The 14,501-nt window shown below is 32.4% G+C and overlaps 2 protein-coding genes and 1 non-coding gene across 3 annotated transcripts; 2 read left to right on the forward strand and 1 right to left on the reverse strand.

Moving 5' to 3' along the window:
* The first annotated feature begins 1,305 nt into the window (after window positions 1–1,305).
* On the forward strand, window positions 1,306–10,396 carry LOC143200582 (uncharacterized). The gene is made up of 5 exons (XM_076411045.1): window positions 1,306–1,464; window positions 9,134–9,185; window positions 9,279–9,386; window positions 10,024–10,189; window positions 10,277–10,396. Exons 1-5 carry the CDS (start codon window positions 1,393–1,395, stop codon window positions 10,320–10,322), a joined length of 444 nt encoding a protein of 147 aa, XP_076267160.1. The 5' UTR covers window positions 1,306–1,392; the 3' UTR covers window positions 10,323–10,396.
* On the reverse strand, window positions 8,642–8,714 carry TRNAR-CCU (transfer RNA arginine (anticodon CCU)). The gene has a single exon. It is a non-coding gene; the product is annotated as a tRNA-Arg (tRNA).
* Window positions 10,277–14,174, forward strand: LOC143200583 (uncharacterized). The gene is made up of 6 exons (XM_076411046.1): window positions 10,277–10,430; window positions 10,811–11,513; window positions 11,806–11,851; window positions 12,397–12,507; window positions 13,164–13,329; window positions 14,063–14,174. Exons 2-6 carry the CDS (start codon window positions 11,466–11,468, stop codon window positions 14,106–14,108), a joined length of 417 nt encoding a protein of 138 aa, XP_076267161.1. The 5' UTR covers window positions 10,277–10,430; window positions 10,811–11,465; the 3' UTR covers window positions 14,109–14,174.
* The last annotated feature ends 327 nt before the right edge of the window (window positions 14,175–14,501 follow it).

Consider the following 14,501-nt stretch of genomic DNA (forward strand, 5'->3'; position numbering starts at 1 on the left):
CATACAAATATATCCTTTGTTCCATAACAATCTACAAAATTAACCTTATAAAATCATAATATTTTATTAATAATTCATAACTTATACATTTTTTTTCGCATTATCTGCTGCTAATTTTGCCTGTGATATAACTATATTATCTCAACAAAATATAAATTCAGAATTAACTTAAAAATTACATCTAACCACAACTAAGACTGTGGTATGGAAGGCGTGGGAGAAAAGGACGCGAGTTGTGAAAACTGTCAGGCTGGATTATAACAAGTGCGCATGTGCAGTCCCAGCCAATAGATACTTGTATATGCAGGGATAGCGAGGTATTTTACTGTCGTCTCCTAAACCTGGAAACAATGACGGATTCTGACTTGTCGATAGAGCGTCAGAAAAATGTAATATATACAGGTTGGGCCCCATTTTGTATTGCAAATATATTACCACTTAGTTATGACATGGAGCTCATCCTGTACTGCATATGCTTGTATATATCGGTATATATATATATATATATATATATATACGAGCTCCATATATGAGCTCCATGTCATAACTAAGAGTGCTATTATCATGATGAAAACATCTTAAAAATTATTACTTTTAATTATTTTTATAATTGTTCTAGAATCTAGTCTACTTACGAGCCTTTATTTTAAGAAACATGTTCATCATGAGAAACATTTTAAGTAAAATAAAAATGAACCGGAACGTTTAAATGGGTTAAAGAATAAACTGGCAGATTAAATTGATATTTTCTTTAAGTTATTATGAAATTTCATGTATATTATTTTCTAAAATGGTGCTAAGTTTTTAAATAATAATTGTGTACAGACACTTACTTAAGAATTATATATTGCTAACGCGCTTTGATTTATTTTAAAAGAAACCATGTTATATAATAACTAATAGAACAGTACTTATTATCATATACTTAGTTTATATAAAATGCAAGGACCTCTGTTTTACAAGGTACAAAATATTTATTAAAAAAATCTGAAATACTAATACAAGTTATGTAATTATACCTAAAAAATCGTTTCATAAAATGCGTATATTTATACCGGATCAATGATATAAAACATTATGCTAATGGCTATTAATCAATGCGTCTATTAATATTACGAAATGTTATATTTAATGGATTTATTTTAAATTATCGACAAATATAATTTCCCAGATATCAAGCAGGGAATTACATAAACATCCATCTGCTATATTTTTTATAAGCATCCGCACGTCGGGAATCCTATAACAACAATTTCATTTAACTAAAAACAAACGCTTAAATATCCCCACTCCACCAGTATAAATCATAAAGGTTAACAGCGCTTGTTGATATAGTAGTATTTTTAATACATCCTTTATAATTTAGAAGTGTTATAAGTTGTTCCATATTAAATGGATATGAAATATTTAGTAATATTCCTGTATTGTATAATCTTACCCATACATTTGGCCTGTGGTATAAATGTAAGTAAACATTAATTGACATTACTTAAAATATGAAATGATTGTTATTTTGTTGCATGTGAATTTTATTCCGATTTTTTACCACTGATTATATAAATATGTTGCCGCAGCTATTCTGAGATTTCATACATTTAGGCTCTGACATATAACAAAATTTTATTATAAATAAAATAATTCAACAAATATTCTTTTAAATATAATTTATTTTAACATTATAGTACCTCAAATGCATTTATTATCGAAGAACTTAAAACTACAATTAATATTACAGCCACAAGAATGTATAGGTATACACATTGAGCTTTTTTCCACACTAGTATCGATAGCGTTCTAGACGCGTTTTTGTATGTAAAGGTATCCCCCGAAGGCCTAATCGACTTAATTAACAATTATATATCTGAGTAATATATTTTACTTTCATTAGAGTAACGCTTAGTTATTGTTTCTTTCGATGCAATGTGTCCTTGTAAAATCAGTATGATATTACTATATTTCTCTTTAGTTTGTCCTGTTACTATCTGTATACATCTTTCTTGATAAAACTACATTTAATCACTGCATCATCCTTAATGCATTTGCCATATCTGCAAAACAGTTAATGTTATGTCGCTACCCATGTTACATGTTAACCAAACGTTCATGTATATTCTGAACAATAACACACATGCAAATAAAGCTTTCACACTCTATAATACAATTCCCTATAATTAAAGTATATTAATTGTATTCTGACCTTTATTGGTTCCTCTTTCATCACCCTGTCTTGGTAATCGTTAGCATTGATTCATAAACCAACATTCATTAAGTTTTATTCAATCACAATCACTTTCAGAAATACTAGTCAAGTTAATAACCAAGCTGTTCATTTCCAATCTATTACGAACTAGCTCAAGATTCTACCATTTGTCAATTTCTTCTTCAATGTGTCTAAACGAACTCATACAAACCGAAGCTATTATTTTCGAAAATGTCTTTTTCCATAAATCCAGACTATTCTGGTTTGAATATCCTCCTCTAACTGAATATCTACTGTAATAATTCTCTGCAATACCCAGTATCAACTCAATTGGATTAAAAATGCAGTTAGGATTTTCTCCACCAGTGTACTATATATATATATAAATATATATATATATATATATATATATATATATATATATATATATATGTATATATATATATATATATATATATATATATATGTATATGGTGCACTGTACATAACAATAACTGATGGTTCCTCCAAGCTCTTTAAAAGCTAATTTTCAAACTACTGCAAAGACAAGTAATAGTTCATTTCTTCATGGTAGTCACCCTTGGATTTAGAGAAACACTGCCCCAGGAATAAAACCATTCCTGTTTCCAGCATGAAGAACTATATGTATGCAATGAATAAATGTTATGACTAAGAAAACCTCTTTTTCCATGAACCTTTATTGTCTTCATACTATATTTATTATCATCTTGCCATGAGCAACCCAATGTACCATTCATAACATTCCATGGAATATTCATGGCTCTTATAAATATATAAACTGATAACTTAACTGATTGAAAAAACTGCTTACTGTTTTATACATTTGGTATATTTGATCTCTGAAATACCAAGATTGATCTTGATTCGTCAACCTGTTTCGCATAAACAAGGTTTCTTTTGGCGAATATAAAGTTATTTTGTTTTATATTTTTTGAGATATATTAGTGACCGTGTCCGTACTAATATAAAGTGCAGCTGCAAGGCGCAAAAAATATTTTCAATAAAAACCGCGGCAATTTCAAATTTATTAAAACAAAGCGTTAAAACAACGTTTACCGATTTGTAACTAGTAATTATAATATTTTGAAGAATCTTCAGAAGTTTTGCAAACGGGCAATTTTTGCAGGCTCACTGACTGCAGCTGACTTTTGCAGCTGACTGTAAAACAAATTTACAACTTTATACAGACATATATTGACACTCGTGCCACTGTTATTTTGAATTGACTATATATATATATATATATATATATATATATATATATATATATATATATATATATATATATATATATATATATATATTATATTTTATTATTAGAAATTATTAAATCAAAAATATAGCAATCTGTTTTCTTGGTTTGGTTTGGTACTGTACCTGTCCATTAAAACTAGAACATTATTATAATTAGCTCTTTACAGTGGCAATTAAAAATGAGTTTCAATATATATGTGGAAAGTTTTATTTTTTAATTAATATTTTAACAATTTAAACTATGTTTCTATTCAGATAGTAATGCATGGTATAATAATGTATAGGAGAGAACAGTTTAGACACAAGGACGGAAATTAATACTTAATATAATTAAAGTTGTTATTATTTTAACACAGGCTACATTGTTTTATTACATTTAATTCGAACTCTACATGTTCTTATCTGCTAAAAACAGTTTTTGACTTTTATTCGAGAAATGATACATAATAACCGTGTGTATTGTAACCAAATCAGCCAGCAACAGGTAATCAAATATTTTTAAAATTGAAATAACGGTTTTGAGATATTAATCATCAACTAATATATATAGTATAAGTTTATTATTTAAATTCAACTATACGAACTTTATCCCCCAGGGGGCTGTGACTGCGAGGTGACAACCAAGGTTGACGCGTCGCGGCCATAGTACGGGTGTGACGATTCCGGGGCCCCAGTTGTGTGCCGTCTGGTAGCGTCCCCTATGTGTTCTATGTTATATTATTTCTCATAAACTATGGATTTACATAATTTGGAAAACACAATTACTGTGCAGGGATTCGGAACCCCAGTACCAGTCGAGGTCGTGGGAGGTCGCGCAGGCCCCGGCCGACCGTTAGCCGTCGATTGCGCAGCACTCCCGGTAGGGAACCAGGCTGGGATGCAGGCACTACTGGCACCCAACATATTCGTTTAAAGAGGCACAGGAAAGAGAATGAATTACAGAATAGGCACACGCAAGATGAATACGACAAATATTTTATCATATTTTCCGAGGGTGATCTACTGACAAGTTTATCGCCATTTATTTTACATAGAGAATTACTGTCAGCGGTGGGAGAAATACAGTCAGTTAAAAAACATAGAAATGGAACAATACTAGTTGCAATGTCAAATTTTAGACAGTCAGAGAGAGTGCTGAAACTAAAGAAATTTCAAAGTATACAGGTAACAGTTGCCCCACATAATACACTAAGTTTCTGCAAGTTAGTTATAGTGAGTTATATCGAGCAGGGAGCTATCTGTGTGTACAGACGAGGAGATAATGGAGAATTTACCATCACAAAGAATAACATCGGTAAAGGGCACCATCTCGAAGAAAAATGGAGAAATCGTTGCAACCAATAACTACATCCTAACATTTAGAAAGGACCACATCCCTGAGTCTGAAGGTTAGACAATATATACCAAACCCCATGAGGTGTTATCAATTCAATGCCAGAGATTCGGTCACATGTTCATGAATTGTACATATGCTCCAACCTGTCCATCTTGTGGGAAAACACACATGGGGAAGTACAATGCTCTCCATCGCCCCACTGCGTTAACTGTGGACAGGGGCACTCCCCAAGATACAGGGGAACTTTCTCGCCATCCTCCTACCCTCCATTCCAATTCATCCCGATCTCAGTCCCAGAGAAGTGGAAAAGCTTCTTCAAGTCTGCCCAATAAGAATAAAGAGAGGCAGACCATTTCCGAAAATAATCGGAATTCAACGCCTGGCTCCTCGCGTAGCTCATCATCACCAAGCAAGAGGAGCAACAGTGGTCATTCTAAAGACAGTACCAAATTAAGCTCAAAGCATAGATCAGGCAGTGATATGGAAATATAAACCTCTACACAATAATTAAAATGACCATCATAGTGCAATGGAATATTAAAGGCCTTAAAAGAAAACAGGAAGAGCTTCGTCTTGTCATGGGACTTTATAAGCCATGGATTATGCTCCTACAGGAAACTTACTTATCACCTACAGGTTCCTTTCAACTGCGAGGCTATAAGATAATAAGAAAAGATAGGACAAATTGTGCACGTTCATCTGGAGGCGTAGCTATTTTAATCTGCACAAAAATACATGAAGAAAAGATTGACATAATAACAGAGCTTGAAACAATAGCTGTCAGAGCATACTTATCTGGCAGAAATGTTTCACTGTGTAGTTTGAATCTGTCTCATACCGCGATCATTGAAAAAACAAGTATAGAAGCTCTCGCCTCACAATTGCCAAATCCCAAACTCATCATGGGGGTCTCAATGCTCATGCGTCTGAGTGGGGCTCATCCAAATATAATCAAAGGGGTCGATGGATTGTTGAGGTTATTAACGACAATAATCTGCGCATTATATATGCCGGATCACCTACATTTGCATCTGCTTCATCGGACACATTGTCACACTTGGACTTAAGCCTGTGCTCTTCCTCATTGGCTGGACAGGCGAGATGGACAACTGTGGCTGATATGCATGACAGCGACCAGTTTGCCACTTTGGTTGAACTCATTGACATACCTGGTATATTACCTACAGCGAGTGGACTTAATATTAGAGGTATTGATTGGGACCAATATAGATCGTTGATTGAAACCACCCCAACCACAAAAAATATAGACACAATCGTAAAAGAATTCACCGATTCCATCATCAATGCAGCTAGAACATCTCAATTAACAATACAGTTAACCTATTAACAATACAAAAATGCACAAATTACTGGTACCATCGTGGAATAAAGACTATGCTAGGGTAATAAAGGATAGGAAAAGGGCCCTTAGCAGATTCCAATTAAACCCGACATCCGAACACTTTCAAAATTACAAATTATTAAAGGCAATTACGAGTAGAACTATTCTGCAAGCAAAATTAAGTCCTTGGAGAAAATTTACAAGTAGTCTTACCCCCCAAACCTCATCACATACTATATGGAGGAAATTATGCATACTAAAAGACACCCCACAAACTAAAATACCAGTAATGGTTGATGGCAGTCGACGTATTGAGGGCCCCTGTGAAATGACAGAAATATTTGCAGTACATTATCATTCCATATTAAACAAACATAAGGACAAAAAGATGAACAGCAATTATGCTACAGGTCTATCGCGTTAACTAGTCACCTATGTGAGCCTACTTGAGCACCTACTTGAGCGCATGGTCTATTATAGGTTGTGATTGAATAGCAGATACTACTAAATAATCGTCAGAAAGGCTTCATTAGAGGATACTCTACACTTAATCACTTAATCAGGTTTCAGGAGGACCTTTGTGAGGCCTTTAATACGGGACAACATCTGACTGCAGTCTTTCTTGACTTAGAAAAGGCCTTTGACTCCATCAATATCGATAGCATCCTGAAACAACTATCTAATTGGGAAATTGGGGGCAGAATGTTCGCCTTCATTGCATCCTTCTTGACTAACAGAAGCTTCCGGGTCAGGGTTAATGGAGTAATATCTACAACAAATCACCAAATCAACGGTGTACCTTAGAGCTCCTGTATTAGCCCATTACTATTCATAATTGCTATGAACTCCATTAACAAAGTCATTCCCACTTATATCAATGCGCGAATCTATGCAGATGATGTGGTTATCTACCACAAACATACTAACCATAAGTGCAGCCAATCCCTATTACCGAATTGCTTCGATGAACTGCCTACGTGAGCCGGGTGGAATGGTTTGAAGTTCTCAGCAGATAAGACCGTGAGTGTTCACTTTTGTAGACGGAGGAACTGTTCGCGAATAGCACCTTATAAACAAACCGGACACAATTTCCTTGGTTTGCTTTTCGATCACAAGCTCAACTGTCTCCCACACGTAAATTATCCGAAGAATAAATGTTTGGCAGACTTAGGTCTACTGAAGACCCTTTCCAACCTCAATTGGTAGCACACAGAACAGCGTTGTAGAATCACTAATATACCACCATGGCAGTTCTCAAGAATACACATAGACCTCTCTACGAAAGTTCTGAATAAGGAAACAAATAGTCCTTCTACAATAAAAAGCTCCTTTAGACAGATAATCGAAGAGAACTGTTCATATAATTTTACAGATGGTAAATTTATACAGATGATAATTTTACGGATGGTTCAAAACGTGAGAACTTTGTGGGTGCTGCTTATAGGTCTACTCGAGAGACACTTTTGGCTTCCATAATTGACTAGCATTTTCACCGCCGAGCTGCTGGCATATATATGGCCCTATCTGCCTTGGAAGAATCACAGATTAGCGAATCCATACTAGTAATATTGGATTCTATGAGTTCTCTAGAGAGTTTAAGATTGGCAAGGACAGTCCACCCTGTGGTCACATACATCAGAGAGATACAGACAAAGTTACAATTTAGGGGTCTTAGAATAACATACCTCTGGGTCCCCTCCCATAAAGGAATATGTGGAAATGAAAGAGCCGACCATCTGGCAAGTAGGGAAGAGGAGTCGATCAAGTTAAACGAACTGTTTAGCAAAAAAGATGCCAAAGTCTACGTGAAAGGCCTAAATAGGCAATTGACCCAATTAGAATGGGACCTTCTCATAAAAAACAATAAATTATGGGAAGTCAAGAGGATCTTTTATCAATCTATTGACCATAATAACATCAGTAGGCACAAGTCAAACGTCCTCGCACAACTGCGTACACTGTAAACTGACACATGAATATTTGTTGAAGGGACAGAGCCCGCCCTTGATTTGTGCCAGATTCAACTTAGCGTCTGACACATCCTACTGGACTGCCAAAAATATGATGATCTGAGGAGAAAACTTGAGATGCCGACAGCACTGGAACAATTGGTCCAACCTGAGCAATTAAACCTGCTCATTGACTATCTAAAGACCATAGACCTACTTCAACACTTCTAACTTACATTTATTATTGTGTAATTGAAAAATTTTATTGTATATATTCTACTGTTTATAATCTACTGTGTAGTATTTAAGCTGTTAATGTTCATATAATGTATTGTAATTTACCCTAAATAGCCCAAGAGGCTGACGGGTTTAAATAAATAAATATATAAATAAATAAAATATAAGAACTTTAGAAAAGCCCACTGATTATAAACTAATGATGAAAATGATAAATTAATTTATTAAGACGAATAAATTCTCTCCTATTATTGTTTTCATATAAGCACATAATATTTTCAAAAAAAAGTGTAAAAGTAAAGTACCCCTGGTGGGACTCGAACCCACAATCCCCTGCTTAGGAGGCAGATGCCTTATCCATTAGGCCACAGGGGCTTAGGGAATATTTTTAATAAAGCTTCTCAGGACTGGCACTATTCAAGCAATATTCCTAAGAATTTATTTGTTTAAGAACTAATTATAATATTTGTTTACTATTATTTCATAATTAAGTAATACGAAATTCAATATATCTAACCATATGTACTAACTATTTTTAATACAATAATAACCAATATCTAGCTGTTTTAAAATTTCAAAATACTTTAATAGACTTGTGTTGCTAGTCTCTTATTTAATACTAAACTAGAGCACACTAGTAAAAATAAAGTAAATCTAATTCAAGAAATGAAGTAATTAAAGAAACTACTAAACATACAGACGCTATAAATCTTATTCAAAATTCATTTAATATATCGAACTAACATTTGATAACGAAATTTGCTTTTTTCTTTTCAACAATTTGTTATTTTTAGACAAACCTCAATGATAGATATTTAAGAAAACGTGCAGATACGCCAGATTTACGTAAGTTCATGATATTTTTATTTTTAACATACATTTCCTTAACTTTGGCGCTTCTGTATTTAGTATAATGAAATATATTATTTAATATTTTAGAAGGTAATAAGAAAGACGATCTAATATATCTTTTTGAACCACAATTCGGCGAACCTAGTAATTTGATAACAGCTGTTATAAAGAATGGTTTCGTAACAATAGGATCAAGTAAGTTATTGTTTTAACCCGCCAAAATTTCAATAATTACATAATAATTACAATTAATCAGGTAATGGAAAGAATTAGATATTAAAAGAATTGTTAATTTTGTTCGCTATTTGAGATAAATTTGCAGGTTTTCTTTAATAAATAAATAAATAATATAACCATTTTAAGAAATATTGTAATAGAGCAAATTATACTGAAATAAATTTTACAACGTTCTAATTCAACAAGGATTTTAAGTAGAAGTTTTGCATTAGATGAATATATTTTAACTATTCCGTTGGATAAGCTTTTAATTCTCCTTTTTACCAACGAGTGTTTATCTGGACTGGACCTACTGTTTAACGTGGGCTTCAAACCACAGTTCTTGGCTTTAAGCTTACCAACTGGCCAGTCGCCAACTTAAAGACAATCCTTGAAGACATCCGGTCTTATCCAGCCTGGTTAGTGGCGTGATTGGGATGGTTACCCCTGTTGCCTATAAAGACATTTATATTTACAATTACAAACATAAAAAATATATTCAAGCCCAACGGGGTTCGGCCCGCGACTATCGCAACAGTAGGAGGACCATCCTGTCGCCTTACCTACTCTGCCACCAATATGGCTTATTTTAAATTAACAAAAAAACTATTTTAAGCTACCTATTCCTTGGGGCATGGTGAAAATATTCCTGCAACGCAACCATGTAACAACCCGTTCCTCGGCACTACAGGAAAATGTTCATTGATAAGCAACTGTCCCGAATTAACCCTTTACAAGGGAACCGTGGAAGAATATCGGCCACATTTCTGCAAAATAGGACGGTTAGTATCATCAATTTCTATATTTAATATTAGAAATTAAATAAGACTAATGTAAATTATTAAAATATATTCTCATTTCAATTGTAGATATGCTGGTGTTTGCTGCCCTCCCAAAAAATTTCCAAGGCAATAAAATTAATTTCGAAAAATCTGTAAAATGGGAGAATTATATTTAGAATAAAAATAAAGATGTTACATAACTAAAAAGAGTTTAGATTTATTTTAAGTATAACATACTTATGTTGATTAGTAACTCCCCTATATTTACACAAATTAGATTATTTATGTTCTAGTAATGTATTCTAATATGCAATAAAATGTGGATAATCTGAAGTATATCCGAGCTCTGAAGATATCACCCCAACGGAATAATCCATAACCCTAAAATTTAAGATTAGTGTTTGGTATTAAACCGATGGTCGAACAAATTGATAGGTATGGTTCATGTTATATGTATATATATATATATATATATACATATATATATATATATATATATATATATATATATATATACATATATATATATATATATATATATATATATATATATATATATATATATATATATATATATATATATTTGAGTATGTTTCAAAACGTACCGTCCGTTCACTATAGTTGTTGAGTTCACCATAGACTGTTAACAATTATCATAGATGACACCGTTGTTAACTCTATGCATTTTCGATTTTGATTTTTGATATTGCATTGCTAATCTGAGAGAAACTTTTCGTGTCAGTGTAAAACACTCAAAAGCCACACCTACCTAAATAAAATTTTACCTTCAAACACGTGTCACGTGCCACACAGTAACAGTATTGTTATCAAGGATAAAAATGCGCAAATTAAAAACGATTTTATTCACTGTAAAGTTGAATAAACAAGCCATGATATTCAACAAAATATTTTCAGATGTCAATATAATAAATAAAATACTAAAAAATAATATATTAATTTTCATTAATTTCGACAAATACATAATAATAAATATAATATGAAAATCTTCTTTGTCTTTTTTATAGACTCGATTCCATTTTGAAACATTTATTAATAAGTTATCTGAAGCGCAGGTTGAAGTATTTGCCGGGGGAATCCTGAGAATAGTGGAATGTTCAATGCCAAGTTGAACAAATAGTACGGTTAGAAATCCCCACCTTTTGTCAATACTATCTTTATAAAAGCGGATGGCTGAGATGAAACATCATTAAAATATTAGCACATTAAACTGATCGTTACATTATTTAGTCAATTTAGTTAAGCTAGATAAATCAACATGAAATATTACATGATTTATTTCTGTTGTTTAATATTTGGTTTAACGGTGAGTAAGTTATTAATGTGGTAGTACCCCATTAAAACAAACATATATTAGTTGTAATACAAATGCTTTATATCATATTTTATTAAAATAGAAATAAACTAATTCAGTAAGAGAAAATACGTTATTTCAGTTTGAACAGGCATAAAATGCATGTATAGAAAATATATCCATTAACATAATAATATTTATTTAGGTTTCAAGTAATAGTATAACTTTATACTAATGCTTACGTATTTTAACCCACGGTTATAAATGAACAGGGGCAATATTAAAATAATTTTATAATTTTTAGGAGGCTCAACATTATTTTAATACGCAGGGTATACCGCCGCATTTACGTAAGTTTTCATATATTTTAAAATTCAAGGTATTTAGATAATTAATACGGTGGATAATACCATGGATGAGTCGTCAAAAGTCCCCGCTCATCTCTCTGTATTTTTTCGGAGTAATTAAGGATTAAAAAATTTAGAATTATCGTGTCATATGCCATTCTTATCAATCATTTATTTCATTATTTAATTCTCAAAATAGACTTCTCCAATCGCATATTTTATTTATGAATCCATGTTTTTGCTAGATCCCAGCTATTTTTAATGAGCAATTCCTTTGCAGTTGTTAATACTAAATACTTATAGTAAATATGGGTTTAACATACAATCATCCATTGTCAGACGTGATCTTATTTCACTTAAATATTGATTTCGAAAATGGCTATAATTCTGCTCAAAAAAGTGTATTAATGGCTTAGTAACTTTTGAGTTACTAAGTTCCATCAAGAATATCAGCTTTTACGCGTGCTATAGAATGGCTTCATATAATTAAGTATTACCTTTTCCGTACCGTATATACAAAATGTTATAAATAAACATTGTGTTTTCAGAACCACATAATCGTGACGATGAAATAGTTTATGGTTTAGAGCCACAATTTGGAGAACAACCCAATGCCTTAACAACTGTATTGCGAAAAGGATACATAACAATTGGTGGAAGTAAGTATTTAAACAAATTTAACATAATTTTGGCAAGTTGGACGGGAACATCAATGTTATAATTATTATTTTCGAGGATTAGCTCTAACATTTTTTATTACTCTTTTGCTGATTTAATCTGAGAATATTCTCACTTGTTCTAAGGATAAAATTGTACCGTTCTGGAAACCTACAGAATTTAAAAAAAAAAATTCTATAGAGCATTGTTTACACACAGTACAGATGTTTACGTTGATCCAACTAAGTAATTTTAAATAGACATTTCGTACACAGTGGATCCAAGATAGATAAATTATCAATTTTGATTCCAATGCTGATTAGATTCTCTAGCAATGTACGTTTCCAATACACATTTGCTGTTTTCTCTAGTGCATTTTGAATCGTCATTCTTTGAACCTATACACCTGGATGTTTCAAATGGTTGGAGCTCATGTTGAATACATTCCATGAATATATTTTCTGTTCCATGTTTCTTGTTACATACAAGTGCTACATCATATATTTTAACCTGGTTTTTTTCTAATTGCATCTTTATTAGCTAGCAACTTTATTTTTGAAGCTATTTACTTTGCATATTCCAAAATATAATTCCATTTGTCGGAAGAGATACATTTACTTTTAATGTTTCATTATTTATTGTATTACATATTTTTCAGAAACGTATGACCTAGGACGGGCATCCAATATTCCTGCAACAGAACCCTGTAATAATCCATTCATCGGACCATCAGGAAAATGTTCAATAATTACAGAATGTCCAGAACTGCTTGTCTACAAGAGGACCGTAGAGCAATATGCTCCTCATTTTTGCAAAATCGGAAGGTTAGTGTATCAAGTAGCAAAATTTAATACATAGTCATTATAATTTTGAACTATAATTTATTTTAATCTATTCAGAAGCATTTCCGAATATAACGGTCATTCGATGTTAATGTTAGGATGTCAATATTAATGTTAATTAGTAGAAAGAATTCCCAGCGTTTTATATTAATCATCCTGATAAAAGTCGATTCCCGCTTCGCAAGAGAGATGTTTAGGATATAAATGTTTCGGGTTTTCGAACGGTTCTACTGCCCTTATAGACACCGAAAGACATCTAGTAAAGGTGCAATGTACTCAAGTAATAAGGCAGCAGTAATAAGGTAGCTCCAGAGTGGAAGTTCCAGACATGCCGTATACAATTATATGGGATTTCATTCATATCTGAAAGATCAAATTACATTTTTTTTACTACTGAGTTATCGGGAAGGTTCACCAATATAGGCAGTAGTACACATACAATAATACTATCAAGTAACATTTTACTTTACGAGTCATGATTATTTTATATCCACGTTTCACAACCAGTGATAATAACAGGCATATATTACACATTAATTTTTGTGTCGCTAAATCATGTTACAAATCAGATAACGTCTTCTTGTCTGATAATTCTTAAGACTTTTTCAAGCCTCAAGGCTCTCCGCATACTATCTCTAAGAGGTCTTAGATAATTACTGAAGTATTAGACTTAATAATTCATCGCCTTTTCTTCACAAATATTATTTTGTTGCAGATATGCTGGTGTTTGCTGTCCTCCACAGAGTTTCTATAGACAATAGAAGATTTTTCGTTCACTAATGATCTTTTATATCATACAAGATTTTAAATAAAAGGTGTTAAAAATATTATTGTGTTTTATTGCATAATTTGAAATTATATATAATTAAATAATTATAAATAATGTTTATACATGCAATTGTTGTATTTTTTATTAAATACACCTCACTACACAACACTACACAAGATCAGATGGTTTGATTATTTTGAGACTGTGTCCTGCTCTGGTGGTATCTAAAAGTTGCAATACTTCAATATTCTCATGACAATGAAGTCTTTCCTCCCGCCCCCTTGCAATACTCTTGATTTCTTAACCGACTGGGTATCTGAAGATCTTGATGTAGGTAATTAGTTATGCATTTGGGTTCACCCATAATACTTCTCAGGACTTTTTT

Source organism: Rhynchophorus ferrugineus, unplaced genomic scaffold (genome assembly GCF_030347505.1).
Source record: "Rhynchophorus ferrugineus isolate W39M unplaced genomic scaffold, kcgeb_rfMv2 rfM8, whole genome shotgun sequence".
Classification (NCBI taxonomy): domain Eukaryota; kingdom Metazoa; phylum Arthropoda; class Insecta; order Coleoptera; family Curculionidae; genus Rhynchophorus; species Rhynchophorus ferrugineus.